General features: G+C 44.0%; 1 protein-coding gene across 1 annotated transcript in view; it reads right to left on the bottom strand.

Annotated features, from left to right (window-relative positions):
• DCDC2 (doublecortin domain containing 2) overlaps window positions 1-25,299 on the bottom strand; it is a 167,646-nt gene extending 142,347 nt beyond the window's left edge. The window contains exons 1-2 of the mRNA XM_036257332.1: window positions 25,007-25,299; window positions 20,595-20,649 (exon numbers count right to left, since the gene is read on the bottom strand). Of these exons, the coding sequence (XP_036113225.1) occupies window positions 20,595-20,649; window positions 25,007-25,299 (348 nt within the window). The remainder of the gene's footprint in view (window positions 1-20,594; window positions 20,650-25,006) is intronic.
• Between the last annotated feature and the right edge of the window lie 1,315 nt (window positions 25,300-26,614).

Raw genomic sequence — 26,614 nt, 5'->3', positions numbered from 1 at the left:
AAAGAAATATTGAAACAAAAGGCAAAAATTGGATGCTCACTCCTTGCCCTTTCCAGTTTGAGAAAGATACATATTGGCACATATCCGCTTGCCTTCTTGTGTTCCCAGCTCTCCGAGGTGTCTCCTTTCTTTCACTCAAACAGCTGCTGCAATCTCACCCATTCTATAACTCCTTCCTCTCTAACTGAAGGCTGGGGGAGAGTCCTCTCTGGTGACACGTAATTCCCACAGCTCTCCCTTCACTCCCCGCCTTACAGTGTGCATCGAGCCACTGCTTCTACACAGTGCTGGGAAATCAGCCTCAGTCTCAGTGCAGTGTTTGTACTGTCTCAGACTTTTACCCGCACTCCCTCCCGGTCTTACATGACAGCTTGCACGTGACCGCCGCTCTCTCCTTGACAAGCAGCCTCGCACCTCGGCGAGGACTCAGACGTCGCAAGAAAGCAGACGCCCTCCTGCCATGCAAACGATTTGATACAAACAGCTTTATGTTCTCATTCTCTGTGATGTTTTCATTAATTGATTTAAGTAACAATTGGCAGGTATCTGCTTCTGAAAAGGAAAATGTACTTCAGATCAATTAGGAAAAAATCCTTATGTGGTTTAAATAACAGGTGGAACTGATACATTCTTATCTGCATTGGCAGTTCTAATAAATATATGAAAACCTTTAATTTTCATTAACTTCGAAATCATATACATCATCTACTCTGTTTGAAGGAAACAGAAATTACTTTTGCCAAATTGCTAATGAAAAAGATGTAAATGTGACCTAATAAAAGAAATCAAAGCACAGAAGTTATTAAATAATTATACTTAGAATTAATCTCTCTTATTCTTACATCTAGATACCATATATATTTGGATGTACCAAAAACAGATATATTTAGAAATATCTAAATGCTTTTCTATGTTTTGTCATAATGATATAAAATCACTTCTTTCCTAGAATCTTGCCACTCCTCCCGGGGAGGGGAGTTTATTCCCGCCGACAGCCAGGGCGGATCGGAATGACAGCCAGGGCCCAGGGCGGAGTCGGAATGCCAGCCAGGGCCCAGGGCAGAGTCGGAATGACAGCCAGGGCCCAGGGCGGAGTCGGAATGACATCCAGGGCCCAGGGCGGATCGGAATGCCAGGAAGAATGGGGAGCAGCAGGAGTGAGGCTGCAGGACTTCAGTGCCTGTTCTCCCTCTTGTCTTCTCTCCCTCTCCGCACCTGACCTGGAGCCCCACCACCACTCTGTGAAGAAACCCAGTCTAGCCCACAAGGAGAGGCCACATGGATAAGAGCAGGTGCGGAGGAACTGAGCCCAGCTACAGCCACCGCTCGCCACCACTCACGTGAGTGAAAAAGCCTTTCGTGGTCCCAGCATCCGGCCTGCAAGTGCTCAGCAAGGGCTCCAGACTTCGTGAGGCAGAGAAACACCATGTCTGCCAGACCCTCCCTGCGCTCCTGGCACACAGGGTCCATGAGCAAAATAAATCACTGGCTTATGGCACTAAGTGTTGAAACAATTTATTATGCAGACTTAATCACTGGGAAACCTTATTTTAAAACACAAAGCCTAAAAAAATGTTAACATAAAGGTAACAGTGGTATGTAAAGTAAAAACTGAGTATAGTAATTTTCCTGTAACAGAAAAGCAGCACGATTACAATTTATTTATTATTCACTTCTTTTTAATTCTGTGTGCCAGACACTGTGTTTGATGCTGGGGAGGTGGGTTGGTACAAATGTGGGTATAAACAGGCATGATACCTGACCTCTTGGAGCTTACAATACAAGGAGAGAAATAGAATTCAATCAATTGTTCAAACCCACAAAGGTATATTCAGCTGTAACAAGTGGTACGAAGCAGAAAGGCCCAATGCCAACCAACACTGGGGGAATTTGAACTAATTAGAAAAATCAGAGAGGAACACTTCCCTGATGAAATGACACTTGAGCAGGGTTAAGTATGAGCCAAAGAGATAAAGGGGGAACAGATCCACAGAACAGAGATGCACAAAGACCCTGAGATAGAGGTAGGCTGGTACATACTATGGACCCAAGGAAAGCAAGTAGTCACTGAACGTCACTTCCATTGCACGCTATTCTTCCAGGAGGTCCAAAATCCCACCCAGGTTCATGGGAAGAAAAAACAGACTCTACCTCTTGATAAGTAATGTCATGGTCAGCGAAAAAGCAGCCAAAGGAAGGATTAGAAGAATGGATCTGGAATAATATGAAGGCACAAGAACATAAAAGTATCTTTCAGACTTTAATTGACCATCGTGAGAGTAAGGAATATATCTACATTGTAAACTAATGCGCACGCACACACACACACACACACACACACACACTAAATCAAAGTCAGTTTCACAAAACTGCACTCACACCTCACTACCGATAGTGCAATCTGACATCATCTATTTTATTTATTTATATAAATATATAATATGTAAATCAAATTATATATATGTATATGTATATATATGTAATATGTGTGTGTGTGTGTATGTAAATCACAATTAAATTGATTTTCAGTGTACTAAAGGGTCATGCCCTAGAGTTTGATGTAAAGCCTTGTAGGGTCACTGAAGAATTTTACATTTTGTTTCCAGAAACAGAAAACAGTAGGGAGAAGAAACAGAATGGGTATCGGGTACCAGGTGGGAGACTGTTGTGGTGAATCAGGCAAGATAGATACGATAGCAGCTTGAATTCCGATGGTAGTGGTGGTAGAGGTGGAGAGAAATGGATGAACTGCAGATACTCAGGAGTTAAAACTGATGGGAGTGATCAATTAAACCCTAAGGATGAGGGATTTTCTTTTTCTTTTTTTTTTTTTTTTTTTTTTTTGACTCTCAAAACTAGCTGGACATCAGTACCTTTCTGGGGAAGAGATAAAGGACAGAAACCAAGTATGGAGCAGTTCTTACAAACAAAACTGGCTTGTTTACAGTTACTGCTCATTGGGGTATGGAATCTGCACCATGTTCAGCGGAATCTTTTTTTAAATCATTCCACAGTCTCTGGTTACGTATTCACATACGTCTTTACTTGAGACAAACACTGGATGCGGCATCATTATTTTTTTACCATATGGGTGTCCTTACTAGTGAGTCTGGACACAATACACTATCTTGAGGAGCTAAGAGTAACCCTAACTCTTTGCTTAGCTAGTTGATTAAAACTGGGACTTAGTGGTGGGCCCTCATTAAATGAAATTAAGACCCCAAATTCAGAGCAGTTTGGCACACTGTGGCCCACGGGCAAATACTGCCTGTGTTCTGCGTTACGGGAACAGCCGTCACCATTCACTCGCTAACTGTCAGTAGCTGCTTTCATTGTCCAGCAGAGCTGAGCAATACAACAGTCACTAGATGGCCTGTACAGCCTACAGTATTACTGTCTGGTCCTTTAGAAGTTAGTTGACTTGGAGGAAGGGGTCCAAAGATTTTAGATAGAAATTAGAGCCGATTTTTCATGAGCGCTCTACCCACTAATTTCCTCTCGGCGTGGCCCGTGTGGGTGTCCCAAGGGGGATCCTAACCCCCTTCAGGAGGCCCTGAGAAGCGCACTGGTGAGGATGCTGTTCCGAGGACTCTCAGTGTTTCAGCAGCTGTTTTCTCCACCAGGCATGCGAACGCAAGACGCCGCATTTGAAACATGCTCTCTGGTTTCAACGGGGTGTCAGGATTCTGGGGCGGCAGAAGGAGAACTAGCACTTCTTCCCCCAAACCAAAGCAGGCGCGGCGACCACAGGAGGCAGCAGCCACCGTGGTAACTACAATGAACTGATCCGCAAGGAACTGTGATGCCAACTGTACGATCGTGGTATTCCTAAGATTATAAGCACTGCACAGCCCACTACTTGATTAAATTACCAAACCCCACAGTCAGTTACCAGACCTAACAGCCCCTGGTACCAGGAGGGCTGGTACTTTTGCCAAAGGATCCTACAATATCACAAGTAAATGCTTGTAGGTATGTTCAAATCTCTTCACCGAGACCTGCAACCATTCACCCGGGGACAGCGTGCCCTGGGGGGAGTGAGACACTCGGCTCATTGAGGACTGAACAGACATTGCTTCTTAGATACAAAGTCTCACCTAGACTGTGGCTTCCACCCACAGGTGTGTACTTCTTAGAGAGAAGCTCTGGCACCTGTGAACTGAGGTATGTACAAAATATTCACAACAACAGGACAGAAAAAGGAAGGGGAGGGATGACTAGAACTCATCCGAATGTCGCCCACGGAAGATAGACGAAGAGCGTCACACGCAAAGTGGAACGCAGCGCTGCAAGGAGGATGGAAGAAATGCAGCTCCCACCGGAGCCAAAGAGCACGTTGTAGAAGGACCACGCACAGTCACAAACTTAGCTGTCTATTGTTTAGGGTTGTGGAGTAAAAGTATAAAAAAGGCAAAGGAATAAATATAAAAGTCAAGGCTGTGTTTACACATTGGGAAGAATCAGGCAGTGAGTCTGCGGAGAGACACAAGGAGCCCTAACTGTATTGTTCTGTTCTATTTCTGAAGCTGAATGTGGTACAAAGATGTCGATTTTATTGTTCTAAAACCTGGAGGTATAGTTTCTCTTTTTTACATAATACATAATAATAATTTTTTAAAAATAATAAACTTATGGAAGACATCAGGAATCCTATGTAGAGAACACTATTAAGAGCTCAGATCCCTCCAGAATAAATATCTGAGCCACCACACCCGTTAAGAATCCTGAACAGCCCTGGCTGGTTTGGCTCAGTGGTTGGAGCGTCGGTCTGCGGACCAGAGAGTTCCGGGTTCGGTTCCCGCTAGGGGCATATACAAAAAAAAAGAATCCTGAACAGATGAAGTACTAATCAAAGAAAGTGAGAACACAGCAGAAAAGAAAATCATGAATACTATCTCCGGTCGCATGACCCTTACTTCTTTATTTGTGGGGTCATGTAAATAGTGGATATGGTGTCTGTAACTAACATCCTTTCTTCCCTCTCCCTTTACCCCATGACGTCCATGAGGTAATAATAGTTACATTTACACTTTAGCATATAGGTTGCAAAATACTGAGATGGGACAACAGAAGAACTAGAAAAAGAACAGACATCGGCCCTGGCCAGTTTGTCTCAGCAGTTACGGCATAAGAGCTCAGACTGGAGGGACACAGGTTTAATTCCCGGTCAAGGGCATGTACCTGGGTTGCAGGTTTGATCTCTGGCCCTGCTCGAGGTCATGCAGAAGACAACCAATATGTGTCTCTCTCACATTAATGTTTCTCTCTCTCTCCCTCCCTCCTTTCCACTTTAAAAATCAGTGGGAAAATATCCTCAGGTAAGGATTAACAACAAAAAGAAAGAAACAGGCTTAGGTCAGAGGTTCTGACTGAGCACACGGTGCAGTGGCTAAGGAGAATGTGAGTAGCTTCCTTTAGAAGACGACAGGTATGTTTTCAGAGCTATGAGAAACATCAGCATCGATTTTGGCAGAAACAAAGTATGTGCTGATGTTGGACCATCAAGGGAAGTGTATAGTAGACATCTGTCATATTTTGGCTTGCTAGCATCTGAATGCAGTTTCCACTTGAATAGAGTTCCCACCACAAGATACATGGAGGGAAGCAGATCTCACCACCACCCACGGAAGATAAAAACGCCAATGTTCACCTTTGTAGCCCTGTTACAGTTAAGCCTTCAGAACAGGACCTTTGCTTGGCTCAGTAGTCCCATCCAGGGCTTCTGCACCAGCACTAGTCATACAACAGAGCAGAGAAGGTAAAAGCAATGCCCTCTAGGGCAACAAAGTCCAATTTCTACCCATAGTGCTTGCGGCATCCACTGTGAAAAGTCTGGGGCAGCAGCCTGAGAAACCCAATGTCTCCACTGTTGGACGGTGGGACACACCGTCCTTAAGGACATCGTGTGGTCTGCGTGCCGGCTGCCTCAGCTCCCCTGTAACTGCACCTTCTCCGGGCTCTACCAGAGGTTTTAAACAATTTCCAACATATTTTCAAAACTCCCTTTTCTGCTAAAACAAGACACAGACATTTTCTTTGGGTTACTGAAAACATACTGGCTAATTCACATGTGAACTGTTCACTCCCTCTGTATGTCAGTCTTTGTGGAACTATGTAAATCCACGATAGTTGAAGAACAACGGCAAGATTCAGTCACACGTGGAAGTTTATTGCATGCTATTCTATTTACTAACATATTTCCTCATTTATGTAATACTAATCTCAACCATTTATCAAACATCTCCTCCTAGGGCACTCCAGCCGGGAGAGCGAAGCATCACCTCGTGTCTATAGAGGGTCCTGTGGTGGCACAGGCCCTCACGTGTGCATGTTCTCCTGGGCCGGAGCCTGTGAACGCATGCACCGTGATGCTCCACTTCACTCACCAGCTGCTCGGGTCACCTGGCTCTTAGCAGCAGCAGCAGCAGCAGCGTAATTTCCATTTACTTCGCTCTAACTGGACGTCAGGCACAGTGCTAGGGGCTTAGAACGTGTCTTGATGTTTCTAATCTTCACAACAATTGTTTAAAGAAGGTATTATCATTTCCATGTTTGAGATGAAGAAAACGAGACCCATAGAGATCAAGGGACTTATTCCTTGAGATCTTGGTGCAAAAAATGCAGTTTGTCCCCGACATGTGATGCCTGCCTTGTTCCCTTTCTCCAATCCTGCAAGTTGCTTTGTTTGCCTGGGAACTTGGTGTATGTTACTCAAAAATCTGGTTGGAATAACTAAAGAAACCAAGTGGTCCTTGGACAGTGAACATGATAAAAAAATTTTTGAAATCATGCATGATTCTGGAATATCTCTTTCTCTAAGCTCTTCACACTCTACAGTAAACATCCATGTAAAAATATTTTTGGTTTCCTGGGGGAGCACTTTTATAAGCAGACATGCCAAAACCATTTCAAGTGCTGTATTGAAAACATCCAGCATAAATATCCCGTCCTACAGGGAACAGTAGCAAAGGCAAAAAAAAGTAAATTGAGAATCATATAACTAAAAAACTCTCTAGGCAAAATTTTGTGATTATTGATAACTTATTAAAGAAGAAAATTAAGAAAAGTATGCCCCTGAGCTGGGTTCACATCCTAATTTTATACATATCATCATTAAATCAAAATACAATTACTAAACCCCTTCACCTCCAAATGCCCTTTCAAGAACAAGAAGACACTAAACAATCAACTTTATTTAATTCTGTTAACTTAGTAGGAAATGTTTCCCTCTACACTAACACACATATTAACATATTAACACACAGTCCCTCTTGACTACAAGTTCTGCTGGACCATATCCTCGTCCCCAACTTCCTCTTCCCTAAAATGGGAATAATAACCATCCAACTTCATAAGGTTGCTGTGAGGGTTAAATTAGATAATCTTTGTAGTGTCTAGAACACTATCAAGCACACAGTAAACACACACACTCACAGTGAGCTCTGGTTTTGTACATCTTCCAACAACATTTGGGTTGGCTCGATGTTCAAACAGTTAACACCTCACATATTTCTGACTGTCACTGTTATCAAAACACATTTCCCCCTGTCTCATCCATCCAGTGGTCCAGGCCAGAAATCCAAGGATCACCCAACTACTCACTCTTCATCACGCTCACATTCAGCCAAGCACTAAGTCCTCCCTCTCAGATCTGATCCTTCTACCATCTCCACAGCCTCCCCCATCACGAATACTGCATTAACCTCCATTAAGTGATCTGCTGGCCTCCAACTCCACTCTGGCAGTAGGATAACCACATCCATCCATTGCTGAAACTTCTTAAATAACTTCCAAGTGGGCCCAGCAGGTGTAGCTCAGTGGATTGAGCACTATCTCATGGGCTGAGAGGCTCCGGTTCGATTCCCGGTCAGGGAACATGCCTGGGTTTCGGGCTCGGTCCCCCGTAAGGGCCGTGCAGGAGGCAGATGATCGATGTTTCTCTCTCACATTGATGTTTCTATCTCTCTCTCCCTTCCTCTCTCTCTCTAAAAAAAATCAATAAAACTTATTTTATTAAAAGAATAACTTCCAGCCCTGGCCGGTTTGGCTCAGCGGTTAGAGCGTCGGCCTGCGGTCCGGAGAGACCCGGGTTCGGTTCCCGCTAAGGGCATGTACCTTGGTTGCAGTTTATCCCCGGCCCTGGTTGGTCGTGCGGGTGGCAGCCACTCGATGTGTCCCTTTCACGTCGATGTTTCTCTCGCTCTCTCTCTTCCTCTCTCTCCCTCCCACTCTATCTGTACCAAAAATGGAAAAATGTCCTCAGATGAGGATTAAAAAAAAAAAAAAGAATAACTTCCAATTTGTTTTAAGAGAAAGTCAAAACCCTTTATGGCTTGGTCCTTTCTACTTCCCATCTCTCACATATCTCCACCCATACATCCATCCCAACACCTTCCATGATTCAGCCAAACAAAACGTGTGTACATTTTTCAAATGTGCCATGTGCCCGCTCATTTGCACACATTCACACATGCTGTTCCCTTTGCCTGGAACACGCTTCCTCCCCCTGTTGGCCTGGCTGACATCTACTCATGCCCTCTAAGTCTTCACTGAAAATGTCATTTCTCCCAGGAAGTTTGTGAGGATTCCCCTGGCTTATGGAAGTGCCCCCTAGCACCTGGGCTTCTGTACTCTCCCATGCAGCAGGCTTCGTGATAATGGTGTGTTTGCTGATATGTCTGCTCCACTAGACAACAACCTTCATGAAGGGGAGACTCTGCCTGGCTTCCTCTCCACTGTAAATCCAAACAGCATGATGCCTGGAACATAAATAGGGACTTAAAGTATTTTTTATTGAAAGAATTTGTGATATTATTTTTTTAGTACCAAAAAGTAAATACCATACACTTGTGATTAGTGTCATTCCCTTGAGCTCAAGCCCAAACGCATACTACAAAGAAGCCTAGAATAACAGCAGAGGCATAGAGTGATTCATCTCCAGACTGCCTTTCCCAAGACCCTGCAAAGTCATCTTCTGTAACCCATTAGAATCACTGGGAGGCTGCCATTGTGATTTTATAATTAGACTGATCACATGGTGTCCAGAACACACAGCTAAACAAACACTGTTACAGATTAAAATGCAGAAGTCTAACCAAGATTGTCTTTCTATGAATGAATGAATTTTTTAATAAGCATTAGACAGGTCCTCTTGACATCACATTTGATGCACAGGACTCTCCTACTAACTTGATATCATAACACAGAGCATATTCCTAAATAGATGGAGAATTATAATTTGAATATGGATAAATATAAGTGAACGAGGGAAGTGGGAAAAGGGAAGAGTTTAGGAATAAATAAGAGTCACAAAGCAAAAATGCTGAAAATTCCCAGAGACAAATCTCATTGCTGCACTTCATTATATGCACACATGGTTGTATTTAGATTGACTAACAGGTGAGAACAGCCAGACAACGTTAATCAATACTATTGATACAATAATTGAAACAAGAATAACAAAAGAATAGCAATCTGATTAGGAGAAGTGCCAGCCAGGAGAAAGGTAATTTAATCCAATTTCCATATACCACTTGACTAAATTAAATACCAGCCAATTGAGCATTCATGAGAAACAACCTATACAGTTGCAAAAGCCATACTAAAATAATCTCTTTGCAATAGTATGTGTGTGTATATATATATATATATATATATATATATATATATAATTTTTTAAATGACATATCAAAACATTTTTTAAATCCAGCTTTTGAAAACCAGCTGTGGAAAATTCCATAGTAGCTAATGCGAAACTAGTAGTACTGAAAAACAAATTATTTGTTCACGTCTAGGAACACAGGTTGTGGATGTGGAGTTTTATCAATTAGCATATAATTTACAAAATACAACTTGGGTAATATTAGATGATTTGTTTTATAACAATTTCTATACATTAAGTTGTACAATTTGAAATGGCAAAGATGGCCATGGAGGTCCATAAATCTCTGAAACTGAAAAATACTTACTGCTAGAAGGTGAGGAAAACACACACACAAAGCAGCACAGACTGCCTTTAGACATTTCCTAGAGAGAAATGTTCGTTAAACATTAGACATTGCAGATATAGCAAGTCAATTTAGTTTTCTCTTTCCCACAATCCCTCACCATTTAGTTTTGCCCCCAGCTAACAGGTGGGCTGAAGTCAACCTTATTTCAACAAACCAAATATCCAAACTATGTAATCATGGATGACATCTGAGCTCGATCTGGCTGGCTGCTTAAAAAGGAGTCTTTCACAATGACAAATGGGAATTTTCATTGTTGACCAAGCTCAACACTGGGGCACACCACCTTCATACTTCATACTGAAACCATCCAAAGGCAAATAAATAGCCCTACCTAAAAAAATAATAAAAAAGCTCCATCCATCCGTTTTGAAGTTCACTGAAATATGTATTATTTCCATATGACTATCCAATGTTTTTCCAGTATGGTGCTAGATGAAAGTTGCATTACACATACCCTCTTGCGCATGCCTTAACCAACACCACACTTGAAAGGACAGCTGGATGCTGGGGGCCGGTCTGGGGCCAGAGGCTGAGTGCCGTGGGTCTAAGCCCCAGTCCTTGGGAGGCACAGTGTTCTCACGCTGCTCCTCCACCAGAAAGCCCAGGACTCAGTGCTGCTCTTTACTACTCTGGATCTTTGAAACAAAGTTAGACATTTAGGAGTAAACACAAAACACAATCACACACACACACACACACACACACACACACACACATACACACAGAATTTGCTCTAACTTAGAGTGAAATAGAATTTAAACTGCCTAAACTGACGAGTTCCTATATTCTAATAAAGACTCGATGCCTTAGCACCGATGAATTTATGTGCTTGTTTCTTACTAATGATTCCTCTGAGTTCCACTTCTCTTACCGCTGAACACACCCCTGGCTTGGATTTTCTTTTCTGGGTGTACCATGTGTGGGGAAAAACCAAAACATCTCTTTGGATGGTTGCTGTGTCTGCAGAGGATGCTCAGCTACCTTTAGGTCTAAATACAAGAGCCACATTCCAGAACAGGGATATCCTCCAAACCCTTCACTTTCATGCTGTTGCTTCAGAAATTTTTTAAAAATATTCTGACTAGAAGTGTCAGCAAATCACAGCACTACGTGCTCATTCCTTACATTGACGAACTCCCTGAAACCTGAGGCATCATGCCGGAAGGGACCAAGGTGGACTGCTCCCCCGTTTCCTCCCACACACTGGCTTCTCCATGGAGGAGGGAGGCAACCTGGGCAGTGGTCCTTCTGGGCTTCCCAGGAAGGTTCTAACAGCAAGCTAAGCCACCAAACCTTAGACTAGAGGGTATATATTAAGTCGAATCTCAATTCATCCCCACCATCTTGGTACACAACTGAATTATGCAAGTCAGAAAAATGTATTTATATGTTAAAATAGATAGAAGATGTGATACTTTCTGTCTGGGAGGGTTTAGTAGTCTTCACCAGTTTGGTTGTTTTTAAAGGTTTTCTTTCAATCTGATCTAAATTGTTCAACCTCAACACCACAGCTTAATTTTGTTTCTCCCTTTTGGGTACCCAGCAGTGACAGAGAAGAACTGGTCACCGCATCCTTTATAAACATTGAAGCTAATTATCAATTAGGTCCAATTAAATCACCTCCTTCCCTTGCATTAACAATCTCTGGTATTATCATTTTATTCTTTTTCTTATAGCTTTTCTTTTTTTTTAATCCTTGCCTGATCATATGTTTTTATTGATTTTAGAGAGAGAGGAAAGGGGAAGAAAGAGAGAGAGAAACATCAATTGGTTGCCTCCTGTATGCACCCCAACCAGGAATTAAACCTAAAACCTAGGTATGTGCCCTGACTGGAAATCGAACCCACGACCTTTTGGTGTACAGGACAACACTCCAACCAACCGAGCCACCTGGCCAGGGCTCATAGCTTTACTTTTAAAGCTTTTTTCAGAGTCTTCCTACAATTACCTTGTAATGTCTGATTCGCACGCGGTGTCTTTTTACATCATTACAACTGAAATCTAGCCCACTGCCTGGCATTCAGCAGGCTCTTAAACAGACTTGATCCGATGTGAAACTGTATATGAGCAATGCGCAGGAAATGGTTGAGCACAGTCTGTCTTCCTCGGCTGCGCTTTGCTGTGCCTGTGGCCACGTTTCCCTATTATTCCTGCCGTGTGGAAATAATCACACTTCCATGCTGAAGCGTCCTTTGACCCCAGAAAACTCCATAAGCTCCTTCTATTATCCCAAAACGTGAACTGAAGTCGTGATTTTCTGGTAAGTAGGTGCACAAGTATCCACCAATCAAAAGCTTGGTGAACTTTGGCAGAACTTAAAATCATAATACTACATATTCCTAAAATTTCATCTTTTATGTCTCTGAATCTCATACAGAATAGGAACAAGAAGGTCTTCTCTGTTCAGTAGATGTTGCTGCTGGAGTCGCCAAAAGAACCTTATTTTAGAGGGGACTTAATTGAAATTTCTTATTCAGTATAGTCTGATACTTCAGTTAAGTGGCATTTTCAAGCACATACATTTTTTTTATCAGATACTTTTCTATTTTTTCTTAAAAGGTTGATAATTATTTGCTGAATGTTTATTAAATGTATGTCTTTGTTTAGAACAGCTCACTACTATAAAGAAAAAATGATAATGCTCAAATTGGCATGTCTTCCAATTTCACAGACATTCAATTTCCTAAAATCACGTCTAGATACCAAACAGAGAATGGAAGATATTTGGAACAAATGCCATGATACATGTTCATGCACAAACTAAAATAAGCAAACTTTTAGCCTTTTATCAGTGCTAGTTAGGGTTATTAGTGGATATTTTTCATTAGACCAATGTTTTCCAGGTTGATATAAACACCATTCTCACTTTCTTTTTTTAATTTATCTTTATTGTTGATAAGTATTACAGATGTCCTCCCTTTCCCCCCCCACTGACCTTATCTCACTCACACACACACACACACACACAGTTCAATACTGAGAAGAAGGTTAAACAAAAAAGTATGAAAGAGCCCTGGGCGGTTTGCTCAATGGTTAGAGCATCGACCCACAGACCAGAGTCCTGTGTTCAGTTCCCACTAAGAGCACGTACCTCAGTTGCAGTTTGTTCCCACCCCAGTTGGGGTCGTGTGGGTGGCAAGCACTCGATGTGTGTCTCTCACATTCATGTTTCTCTCTCTCTCTTCCTCCTTCTCTCCCTCCTGTTCTGTCTGAGAAAAAATGCAAAAATGTCTTCAGGTGAGGATAAAAAGAAAAAAGTGGGAAAGAAAACTGAAATGTAGCCAGTTGTCTTTCACAGAACACTCTGTCTTCATAGAGCCTTGGCAGAGTCATTCTCAGCTCAGCATCGTCAGGACCAGTGATGTGAACTGGCCCCTTAAAGAATGCTTCCTACTGACCAGTTACATTAGAGAGGTGGGGGAAGGTGGAAAATGAAAAGGTGGAGAGAGGCTTCGATTATTGCTGGAAGAACTCGCAAAAGTAGGTTTTATTTTCTTTGATTTTTCGATAAATTACCAAACCTGACTCACATAACCTGGAAATCTTTTCCCAAGTTAAAGAAAGGCATATTTAGGGGCTTAACTATTTAACAGTTCCCCCTTTGAACCCAGAATTCCCAGGCGAAAGATCAGTGAGTTAAGCCACACACCCCATGCCCTCCTGCAGTGAGGTTAATAATTAACACCCAATTTAACGTCTAGAATCCCATTCCCAACCAGAGGCCTTTAAGTAGCACATCTCGCACGCACGCTTTAGTAGAGAGTAGGCCTGATGACGGGCTGAGACGGGAAGTTTTAACAATGATATTCAAAACCTTACGGACACTTACTGGAGTGACCAACCTGAAGCACAACCCACGTTCCCACAGTCGTTCAGACAAGACAATGGTTTGAGGTTTTAAAAACTCTCTCCCTCTCTCTGCTCTTCTCCAAGGCGTGTCTGTAGTGTCCCAACCCACCGAGGAGAAACAACATGTATCCAATTCTCAGTAAATGAAAATCTGAAATGAGAGCAGTATTCAGGAGGGTTCAACATGACGGCTTCTCCGACACGGAGGCATCCTCGCCTGGAGAAGGCGAGCACCGGGGGCTCCCTCAGACGTCAAGTTTCAGGTTCGTCCCCCAGGCAGCGCTTCCCGAGCCACAGAGGCCACGCTTACCGTGGGCGGGTCACTGGGAACGAGGTGGCGCGACCTTCTGCTCTCTCTTCTCGCCTATCGTGCTCATGACTGGCATGTTTAAATACAAATGCGAGGAAAGGGGTAAAGGGCATTGAAACAACTCTAACTCTCCAAATCCCTCTTCTGCTGACCGTGAGAATACAGAATAGGAAGATTCAATGAACAAAATAAAGCTCTGAATTGTTCGGTATTAGAAATCAACTGGAACTTTAGGTGGGGTGGGGTGGGGGAGGGGCAGAAAAGAGCTGGACAGAAGGAGAAAAGGGGCCAAGAAACAGGCCAAAAGCTGAAGACTGAATTGTCCTACGGACCAAGGTGTTTTTAAAAATGAGAAAGTCTGATACTAAGTTTCAAGTTGCAGACACCTCTGCACAACCCACAAACCCTATTCCGATTTGACAAATCACTGGCAAGTCTCACCACACACAAACTTGTATGGGTGGTGTGTTTGTGTGGACATCAGCGGAAAGTTTACTTCCGAGTTGATGGGGACTTACATAGACAGAACCTGTGGGGGAACATGACAGTCCACAAATTCAACGAATACTTTAGAAACAGAAACTCCTGAGAGGTGAGCATGAGATGATAATCCCTGCAGGAATTCACAGAAATACTGGGGGAAATGTTGCACATTCCAAAGGTTAGGTAATGCGGGTTCAAGCTCATTTTATCCTGGTCATAAGGAGATGGACCACCCCAGCTGTCCATTCGGGTTACAGTTAGTTTAGGTGTTTATAAGTCCAGGAAAATGGAACTGATTTTCCAGGAATCAGGTGTTTATTTCTCCTCAAAAATTAGTCCTATTATTCCGGGACCCATTAATAGTCAAGTTCAAAAGCTGTTTGGCCCTCAAAATATAGCTCTTCAATCAAAGAAGTCTACTTTATACCAAGTTCTGCAACAGAGCTCAATGTTGGTTGAGTTAAAATCAAAGCACGGCAGGCAAGGAAGACTCAAGAGCATGTGCTCCACGAGGTCAGGGCCATGTGGTGTGGTTCCCACGTGACGGGCACAATGCCCGGAATATAACAGGCACACAAGAAATCCTTGTTGAGTGACCAGCAATCATTTAATATAGCTCCAAATTCTACTAATGTGACAGCAAATGTATCACACAAAGGCTTAAGTACAACTAATTTTATCCCTGAAACAACATCTAATCAGGTAGTGGCCATGACAACTTTTGAGATACTTGAGACACCCCACCCATAGGAGAAATGCAGAATCATCAGGCAGGCAAACAGATGTCTCCCTTAACTGTGTGACAAGGAACATTCAAAACTAGAGAACCAATGATCACCAGCCTGGTAATGCGAGGTACCATGCAGAATTAGCAGGTCTCCTAGAGACTCACAATCTAACAGGCAGTGCTGATGCATATCTTAACACCTGGTCATCCCTTCTGAAGACCACCAGGAACAGGAGCAAACCTGCAGTCAACACAATCAGATCTGGCTGCCTGGTACAGCAAGGGGTGGCACAGGGAGAAGCCACAGGACCCTGAGAAGAGGGAGGCGGGGACCACCTTCAGTAAGGTTTGGGTTCTCCCTGAAGGAGGCCGAGGTGCTGAAGAGAAGCAGAGGTCAGTCCTGGGCTGATGGCAGATTTTGAGGTGAGATCAGGAGAAGCAGGAATTAACTAGGGGTTTTTATGAAGCGAGGGCAGTTCAGCGATGAAAGAGCCCCAGTAAAAGAGGGGTGCCGCAAAGCAGGGGTGGGAGTGTCAGCTGTAAGAAAGCCACAATCACTTCAATAGGGGCCTGTCACCTGTCACAGCTGCCGTGCGACTGGAGCAGCACTGCGCTCCGCGGACGGCGCTGGCTGGCTCCGTGTCCAGCGCCCACACCTGACGGACGGCGGGACAGCCTTTGTCTTTCCTTCCAGGCCCCTTTTTACTCTTTTTACCCTTTCGACTCGTTCACACATATAAGTACTGAATAATCCCCCTTAATCAAGTTGCAGAAAGGAACATTCTCACAACTTTGAAGGAAACAGGCCAAAAATAAAGGATTCTGTTCTATTTCAAACCATTTCAAACTGGCTGAACACACCCCTAATCCCAACTGCACCTTCTCAGTCCTCTGAGAACACCTCGCGCCCAGCGCCGGTGCCCTGTGACAGCTGTTACACAGCATCGTGGTAACAGAGAATGATAGTTGGTCGATTTCTATCTCCTCCCCTGGACTCTGGAACAGCAGAACCGTGGAGGAATCCCTTCACCCCCAGCCCAGTTCCCGGCACGTCGTAAGTTTGCTCGCTTGTCCCCTCTGTACACAGTGTGTGCTGAGGCTTCTTACACAACAAAGCAGATTTTGCACTGCTAAAGAATATCATCATCTGAAGGATTTACTCCATGATGAGACAGGGAGCCAGGAATGACCGGCGGGACCTACGAATCTAGATCAGGAAAGAAGGAAGCTCCCATTTCACGAGTTCACAAAGGGCTTTGTTGCAACAGGATAATGTTAAAAGCACATCGAATGGAAGCTCATTGCAAACTGAACTGAATCCCTGCCCTGAGTCACTTACTATGTGGTACTAGAGGTCTCCTCACCAAGACGCCCCGTTCCCGGACGGCAGACGTCTGCACGTCTTGTACATTTGTGCTCCAGCATCTGCCCAGCGATGCTAAGCAGTACAGGCATCAATCACATGGAAGCACAGATAAGGTAGGAAAACAAAAAGAAAGGAGACCAAAAATCACAGTCAAACTAAAAGGTAGGAGCACAGCCCGGCTGCTAAGGACGAGGGAGGTGCCCCCATGTGCCTATCAGAGGCTCCCCGTGAGAAGGACAGGCCCCCCGCAGACTGCTTCCATTAAAGAGGAAAGAGAGAAGGGGGTGACTTGGAACATGGAAGCAGAGCTGAGGTCTGAAATTGGGCTGAGAGGAGGGCGACGAGCTGGCAAAGAGGGGACAGGGAAGACAGACAGAGGGGTGAGCTTCCAAAGGCAGAAGCTGAGGCCAACACCTCTGTTAAAGCCACAGTGATGCCGCAGTGTGGAGAGAGGCGAGGGGAGTCTGCCCTGAGCACGCGGTGCTGCCTGACTTCAGAGCCGCGCAAACCACCGACCACCTTTCATTTGTCTTATTCCCGTCTCTCTTCCTTCTCCTCCTTGTGGCCACTCCTTCCCTTTCCTCCTGCTGCCAGAAATGCTGGCCAAATAAGACCAGGTGCTGCTTCTAGGTTGGCAGGAGAACCCTCTTAGTGTCCTGCCCTTCCCCGCCCTAATGACACACCCAGGAGCAGGAAGAGGCATAGCACCGGCTGTCCTTTTAGTGCCTCTTCCAAGCTGCGCTTCATGGGACAGAAAAGCAATGACAGGAACCACAAAAGACCTTCCCATGTCAAGGTGACATACACATTCCAGGGACCGTGACCTGAAGTAGGTAAGTGGGTACCATCATGTCTAAATTATTAACTATCTAAACAGCAAGCAGAATGCAGGGCGCACCTGGGTGAGGGTGCTCTGGGGGGAGAGGGAATGCCGCGAACGCCCCGTCCTCACTGGCTGCATCACCGGTCCCACCTGAAAACAGCCACCGCTGGGACCCAGTGCCACACGTTGTAGGGAACCCCATCCAACTCCAAAGGCCTTTCCACAGTAACACGTTCTGGGAATAATCAGAATGAATGTGCTTTAAGCAGTTAGGATAACTGAATCATGCGCACCGCCGTGGTGGCTTGAAAACTCAAACAGTATTAAATTAGCTCAGATTTGCGAGAAATGCCCCTAACTTTGATGAGTAATTTTCCTCACCCTTCGTACTGAAACATCTTTGAATAAACACTGTTTGTGCTACTATGGCATTTAAACAACTCCAGCTCTCCAAATCCACGGCTCATGTTCTACACCCACTTCAAAGGTAATTCTGTGAATCCTTCCCTGTAGCTGGGAGCAAAATGTTATCTTACTGCAAAGAATAGTGGTCTTCCACAGCACTTAGCAAGGGGTGCAGTCTTTCCTCAGCAGACACAAATGTTGACAGAACATCATCATCTTAAATTAAAAAAAAAAGAAAGAAAGAAAGAATCTATAATTTTGTGGAAGTCTAGTGCTGACCAAGTCTGTTCTCAAGTTTCGAACACAGATATCCCTCTAACTTAAAAACTTACTGAATTCTAAAGGTTGGATTGAAAACAAGTTGTGGAAAATAGAGAGGTATTTCTCCACAGTAAGAGTTACACACACAATAGTTCGTTTCTCAGAGCATTCCACAAACGCCCTTTTTATTTGTGCTCTACCTAAAACAGCAGTAACAATACTATAAAGTCAACAGTTAAAGTGACAGCTCTATGAGAAAACGAAGTCAGAGCTCCCTTGCGGGATGCCAGGAACCCCCAACTCTCCCTTTCAGGCAATGACAGTCAGGGCCCCCCTTGCTGGAGCAGGCGGGGTCATGGTGTGGCCTTTGGGAGGGGAGGCTGCACTGAGCAGCAGAACGGAAGGCCGAGTGCGGGCAGTGAGCCCACTGCTCATCCAGGCTGGGAGGAAAGTTGGGGCAGACAGCAGCGGCCAGAGGGCTCTGGGGAGCAAACGGGAGCACGGGCTTGGCCAGGTGAGGGGAGGTGCTGAAGAACGTGAACAAGCGGAGTTCCCCACCTCTTCCTATTCCCTTTGCATCCCCCAATTTTTTCTACTTCTTTCTTTTTCTGCCCCTTGGAAAGTTTAAGGGGAAGGACGGAGGAGACATGAGAAGCTACAGCAGAGGCGGTGCCATAAGAGGAAAAGAGAAGGAAGGGAACTGCCAGGAAGAAATCAAGTGGAAGAGATACCACCTTCCGGCTGGAGGAAAGTGCTGGGGTTCTCACCAGAAGACGTATGTTCATGAAGCGGAAGCTTCTCTGTGTGGCTCATGCACAGGCCCAAAGTAGAGAGAAAACAATAGCTACTACTCCAAAGTGGAAGAACATTTAGCAAATTAAATTAAATTGAGTCCTGGTGAATGCTTCCACTGGTACGCATACTCTTTAAAAACAAAGTATATTCAAAAAATGTATGGCACACCTATTGCGCTTGGCCAGGCACCGTCGCCTCACCAGGGGCCGGAATACAGAGTAAGTATATGTTCGCATTCCGGAGGAAGTGACACATCTCAGATCCCACTGCAGAAATTCGGGTACAGTCACCAATTTCATGCGAGGTAGCCTACCTCAAACAGTTGCGCATACTTCAAACAAAATTATATCCAGAACTAATTCATTCATCTGCCTTTTTTTTTTTTTTTACTCCTTGCTACAGATTTTAACTGGTGCTCATTCTTTAGCGGCAATGTGAGCACAACATAAAAAAACCATACACCTTTGTCTACTTGAAATCGAAAGCTTATCACTTGCACTAACAAGCAGTTTGGCACACACACACTAAGAACCTAATTTACGAACAAGAATATTATTTTAAACAATGTCTGGGATTACCACCTCTTTCCACAAATTACTTGAATAATGAAATGAGCCTCACTTTCTTCAAACATTGCACAATTAGAATTTTTGCTTGTGTAGCTTTCTTTTTTTCTAGAGAAACCAATTTGGTCCTGTTGGGTACAAAAAGGATGAAGAGAAGAAATGGCAAGAGTCTCTCTGGGGCTCTGCACTAAAAATGAGAAAAAACTCCTCTTTCTATCAACCATTCCTCCCCTGGCCGAGCACATCCTTGGGGTCAAAATGGGAAGAGGCGAACTCTGGGCTGGTGAACAGAGTCCCAGTCTGGGTTTAACTATAATTTTCCCTATTTCACTGGGACATTTAAGGTGGTTGGCTTAACTTTGTTTTAATCTATTTTCATCCACACACTAAAGAGTACGTCCTACGGAGTATCTGAAAATGCCACTAGGGGTTCAGAAGCTATACAGAAAGTAGTACTCTCAATATCTATCTTACAAGACTCATTTCCATTTTCCATGTAAGCTTCTGCTTACGCCAGAGTGAACTTTCATGCAGGTTAAAATGGAGGTGTTTTCCTGACATCATGGAGAATCCAGCAGTGTCATTGGAAAGCCTTAGGGCAGCCCAGGCGATCATGGCGACGTCAAGGGGCTGTCAGGAGCGATTCAGGACAGGGGGTACAGTTTTGGTAAAGACTGGTATCACAGTGCTCAGAATCTCTTCTCACTTGGTAGGAAAATCTGCATGGATTTCAACCAGATAACAGGTGGCTAGAAATGGAGAAATAAGAATGTGTTGTGTCTAATCCTACATGTTTAGTATACTTCTCAGTTTCTTCATTTCTGATAATGCTCCAGAGAAAGAGTGATCTTTACCTTAAAATATATAATGTCCCATCTGTACACATCAAACAACTCATCTGTCATGATTAGAATGTCATCTAAATCTCTACACGCAGCATAAGAAACACAAAAACGGCCCTGTTATTTACTTGAACCTTCAAAACTATATTTGTTTTACCTCTGTATTAACAACTTCCATTGGTCTTTTCTTGATTTCTCCAATGTCCAAGTAACTGCAGGGGGAAAAACAAACAAACAATAAGGGTTTCCTTTATTTGTATTTGAGTCAGTTGTATAATTTCTTTTTGAAAATTATTAAACAGTAAAGCAAGCCATGGGAAATACTCAAGCGTAAAGCAAAAATCAATAGCTACTAATGAAAAGCAATTACAGTCATAGAAATGCTTTCAGCATCACCAACCAGAGCTGACATGTCTACACTACACTTCAATATAACTGAAGTCTTGGAAATACATACTTCAATTGGGGAACATGTTTCCCCCATAATGGTTACCTACTTACTATCCATGGTATTTCTCAGAGCAATTTAGATATAAAGAGTGGTTTGTGTGTAAAGCTGCTTAGAAGTTCCATTAATCACAGACTTTAGGTGCTAAGAAATACTGAGAATGTGCTTTAGAGTAACAACTGTGAAAGGCTGGGGACCCTTTTTCCCTATGAGAGTACTTTAATGATACAGAAATGCTCAGCTACGTGGGATAGTGTAGAAATTGATTCAACTGACAGACAGATGGGTGGACAACTTACCCTCTGGAGTCCCCTATTCTTCCATTATAATTTGTGATAGATACTAACGAGTGATCATCTTTAGCTGTAGCATAAGCACAACCTGAAAACTGTATACCTTTGTCGACCTCAAGCATATCTGGTTCCACTGTGCTTCATACATAGAAGGTGCTAAATAAATGCTTTAATGTCAAAATGAGTATATATCTAGCATTTAATGTATAACCTTAGACCGAAAGGTAGATCGGTAGATTTTCTACCTCAACTACCATAATTGCTGAGTTGCCAATAAAAAGTTTGTATTAGAATTAATTTTGGCTATGCTTCATTACTGTTGTTTGCTCTTTTGGATGGAATGGTTTGGTTAATCTATACCTCTGGAAATTATTATATACTTTCTTCACATAATAGTATTTACATAAGGCAGTGCAAATACTCTCTGTGTTTAGCAATAAATGGCTCTTCTAAAAATCTGCAGGGACTGATTCCTGACATTAAAACAAAGTTCTGTCATGTACAGGAAAGTGATCTCGGATACAGATAAATCTAGTAGAGTCAACTTCCAAAAATAGACAGGGAAAATATCAATCTCTAGAATTCTGTACTATAAAACAAAGGTTAAATAGCTACCTGAAGTTTCATTATGGTTCCTAAAATATTAGAAAAAAAGTCTGAGTAAAAGAATACAAGAAGAAAGTTGATCATTTTCCTTTGAAAAATAGTTTTCAACCTTTGCTGTCTTCCCCAACATCACTTAGGCTCTGATTGACATGAATTACCCTCGACATCTTTGACCTTTCTTTCGCTCTGCCAGGTGATTCATTGGTTATATAAACTTACAATTGCTAAGATTCAAATGAATTTCAGCATTTAAATCTTCTTGGCTTCCATTAGTATAACCATAGATACTACTACTTTAACCCAGATAAATAAACTGTTCATCTATCAGCATGGAAAACTAATCATGGACACAGTCATAACAAGCTCAGTGTGTGTGTGTGTGTGTGTGTGTGTGTGTGTGTGTGTGTGTGAATTAAAAGCAAAATAGCCATGCAAATCTCATATATAAAGAGTGATGTTGAAGTGCACCTTCTATTTGGTTTGAAACTGTACCTGTTTTTATCTTTTGAGCTGGTAGAATATGAATTACTAAAGTGATTCTACAATTTTGAGCCGTTAGTAGATTCTGAAGCAGATTTCCATTCCCATGAAATTGCTTTATATGGGAATTATTTAATGAAAATAAAGTATATGATAAAAGAAACTGAATATAATGATGTTTTACATTTATGTAACATTCTGGTGTTTAGAAAACACATTCGCATCCATAGCATTTACTTTTTATCACAACCCTGTGAGGTAGAAATTAATATGTTCCTTTCTGTATTAGGAAACTGACCAGTTGAGTCAAGTAGCTGGTCAAGGAGCTAATAAACAGCTCAGTCTCAAGTCTCCTGATTGTCAGTTTTAAGTTCGAAGTTTCTCTGAAACACACAGTTTAAACTCTACCTACGATACCCACACACACCAGAAATAATCTCTGTCAACTCTGAACTCCCACGGAATTTTGCTTTTCTAAGTGCACTTATTCCCTTGTACTGTACACTGAACTATTGGTGTGCATGTAGTCTCTCTCCTGTTAGAGTGTAAACTGCTAAAAATAAAAAAGACAAGGATCCATGTATTTAGTTCTTTTCTACTAAGTTAGGCAAATAATACCCAAGCAGGTTTCAGGGAAGGGAAAACCAAATCCAAATGTACTTTCACCTCCCATAAAAAGAAAAACAAAAGCAGAACACCTAGAACTCAATTTAAACTTAGGAAAGGAAGAATGACATCAGACAACTTTAGTGGTATTCGGGAAAACATTTCTATACAGTTAAAATCAGAAAGAAAGATCTCTTGTCCTTTGAGACTACATGGAGGGACCTGGAGAGTATCATCCTGAGTGAGGCAAGCCAGACAGAGAAGGACAAGTATCATATGATCTCACTTATTTGTGGAATATAATGAACATAACAGTCTGAGGAATGGGGTAGTCCCAGAGACATGGAGGTGGGGTACAGACTGACAATCCCCAGAAGAGGGGATGGTGGGGGAGAGATAAACCACAGAACTTATATGCACGTATGCATGAACAGTGGACATGGACAACAAACTGGGGACAGGGCGGGGAGGGAGGGGGAGGGGGGAATCAGTTGGGGGGAAAGGAGAAACATCTGTAACAAAAATTAATTAATAAAAAAGAAAAAAATTCATTCTTATTATGTATATGTTATACAAAAAATAAATAAATAAAAAGTAATGAAGCAAAAAAAAGAATTCACAAGCACAGCTTTTATGGTAAAAAAATGTTTTTTCTATCCTGAGGCCCAAACTGAATTTCACTTAAAATTAAAAACTATGGAATATAGAGTTTCTATTCCATCCAGTTATTCCATTCCTAGGTATATACCCAAGAGACATGAAAATGCATATGATTGTTCTTAGCAGCATTATTCATAATAGCCAAAAGTGAAACACTCCAAACACCTGTCAACTGATTAATGGACAAATACAATGTGGTATAGTCATACCATGGGATACTGTTCAATGATTAAAAAAAAATGAAGTACTGATACATACAACATGGATGAGCTTTGAAAACATCATGCTAAGTGAAAGAATCCACAAATACAAAGGGCTACATGTATCATATGATTCCATATACATGACAGCTCCAGAAAAGACAAATCCATGGAGACACAGAGTAGCTTAGTTGTCACCAGAGGATGGGGAGAAGGGGAAATTAGGAGGTACAGGGTTTCTTTTTGGAGTGATGGAAATGTACTAACATTACTTTGTGGTGATGGCTGCACAACTCCGTGAATATAATAAGACCCACTGAAATGGGTGAGGTTTACTTACGTGAACTGTATCTCCATAAAGCTGTAAAAGGAAAGCCACCTGTGGAATATTAAATTGTACCTACAGTACCCACACACACCAGAAATAATCTGTCAACGCTGAACTCCCACATAACTGTTTTTCTAACTGCACTTATTCCTTCCTTTGTACTGTACATTGAATTATTGGTGTGCATGTAGTCTCTCCTGTTAGACTGTAAACTGCTAAAAAAAAAAAAAAAAAAAGACAAAGAATCATGTCTTGTTCATCTCTGTCCCCCTCACAGACCAAAACACAATTTGCTAATTCACTGAGTGAGCTCCTTGCCAGGAACTGGGGATGAGCAGCAATAAGGACCCCTGTCCTTGAGGGTCTGGCCATCAGGTACTCAGAGACAGACTGTGGACCAATACAGCAAGGCAATCAACTTTTCCAAGAATTATGCAAATAGCATAAACATACAGGGTGGGGGGTGGACAGTCACGGGGGGGGGGGGGGGATCAGTTCTACTTGGAATGAAAGGTTGAAAGAATTTCAACAGGATGGGGGTGGGGGGAATGCAGAGAGCAATTTCTTTCCTCTGGTGATTGTCTAGCATCCAGTACTTTAAAATGATTTTAACAAAAAAGACAGGTTCCAAGGAAAAGGGGGGTGGGGAGGAAAGAGAAAAACAACAACAGAAAATGCTCACGTAACCTTTGGTCACTTTTATTTTTAAGATTCCTGTTCCTTACACATAAGCTTTAAGATTGTTCCTACCGCTGCCCAAGTGAAATTGCTTCTCCAGTCATGCTTTCGGCCTCCAACCCCAACTTCCGTGGGAACTTTGAGAGGCACCAACCCGCAGAGCCACGGCCCCTCGACCCACTGAGTTTTGGGTGAAGCGTGAGTCATTCCTTTCCCGGTGCCAACCCCACACCCTCGCGCACCCAGAAATGGTGGGACCGACGGACTCACTTGAGTTTCTTGAAGGCTTCCTGGCCCCCAGCCACGTAGTTGCCCCCGCTCTGGATCTGGTCTAGCTTGCGGATGCGGTGCCCGGTCCGTGGGGTGTAGAGATTCCTGACGGCCCCAAAGGGCGCCTGGACGCCGCCCGTCACCTCCTTCAGGAAGATGTCGAAGCTGGAAACCTTCTTCTCGTGGATGACGACGCGGCGCCCCGCGAAGAAGGGGTCCCCGTTGCGGTACACCAGCACGCTCTTGACCACCGGCTGGGCGCGGTGGCTGGCCCTGGCACCGCTGCCGCTCATCCTCTCGCCACGCCGCCGGCTGGCGCTCAGCGGTCCCGGGCCCCGCGGCCTCACCGCACTCGCCGCGTCAGCCGCTGCAAGGACGGCAAACAGACCGCGTCAAAGGCAGCAACGGCCCAGCGCCCGGCGTGCGCCCCGCGAGGACCCCACGAGCGGCCGCGCTCCCCGCGCCCCGTCTCCTACTTCACGGTCCTGGCGGCCAATCAGCGTGCGCCGTGCGCGCCGCACCTGTTCTCACGCGCCCCGCAGAGCCCAGGTGTGACCACCAGGGACAGAGCCGCGTGGGCGCAGGAAGCAGAGGTGGGGACACACTTGCTATAAAGATGAAACTTAATTTCTCCCGTCATGTTTGCGCTATTCTCTACAAACAGCTTGATTTTCTTCTTGCTCCCTCACCTCTCAAGCTCCTGCTTGCTCTCAGATGAAAGCAATTACGATTCTGGCTGGAATTGACCAGATTTTTCTTTGCCCAAAAATGAACGACAAAGGTGCGTTGAGAGACGGAGGAGACTGGGGAGCCCAGGACCCGCCGCCCCTCCCCGAGGCCGGCGCCCCGCGGCAAGCTCCCCGGGCACCTTCTGAACACCGAGGGCGGCGCGCGCACGAGAACGGGGGGGCAGGACTGTGGGGGTCCCTACTGACGTTCGGGGGCCCGTGGGGGAAGGGCACCGAGCGGGGCGGGGGCTCCGCTGACTCCGCGGCGACCTCAGAGGCGCTGTGCGCGGGTCACGCTGCTCCTGCTGCTGCCTTCGCCTCCCAGGGCCCGCTCACCCCCTGGGACCCGAGTTGTTAGTTCCCGCCGTTTCCATAGCAACTGCAGCCGCGCACGCGGGGAGCAGCTTTAGTGATCTGGGCCTGGGTGTGCCCTGGGTTTTGCAGAGGCCTGAGCCAGAGGCGCAAAAGAAATAGAGAGATTGGGGTCAAAGGGAAGCCTGGTGGTATCCTATACATGGACACCTATCATGCCAGGCACTGTGCTAGGTAGGAGTTGGGGGAACAGTGGTGAAGAGAATAACCTACAGTATTTTGAGTGCCTACGACATGCCTAGCTTCATGTTCAAGAAGGCTGCATGGCTACATAGCTTTCTGTGTCCAACAGCCCACATCCACGCCGTTTGTGTGGATTAGATCAGTATATAGGTAAAAGAGGGAAGAGGAGCTTTGTCCAGCTCACTCTGGGACAAACACTGTGAGATCAAGAAGATTCTTTTTAAAAAACAAATCTTCCAGCTCATCTCTGCCAGTGTTCCATTTATTCCTAAAACCTTGCTACTGAATGTCATGTGCAAATTTGATTATTGGGTGTTCCTAATTC

The sequence above is a fragment of the Molossus molossus genome, unplaced genomic scaffold (genome assembly GCF_014108415.1).
Source record: "Molossus molossus isolate mMolMol1 unplaced genomic scaffold, mMolMol1.p scaffold_m16_p_12, whole genome shotgun sequence".
In the NCBI taxonomy this organism is placed as follows: domain Eukaryota; kingdom Metazoa; phylum Chordata; class Mammalia; order Chiroptera; family Molossidae; genus Molossus; species Molossus molossus.
Note: the sequence above shows the minus strand (reverse complement) of the source record. Positions and strands in the feature narration are given on the sequence as shown.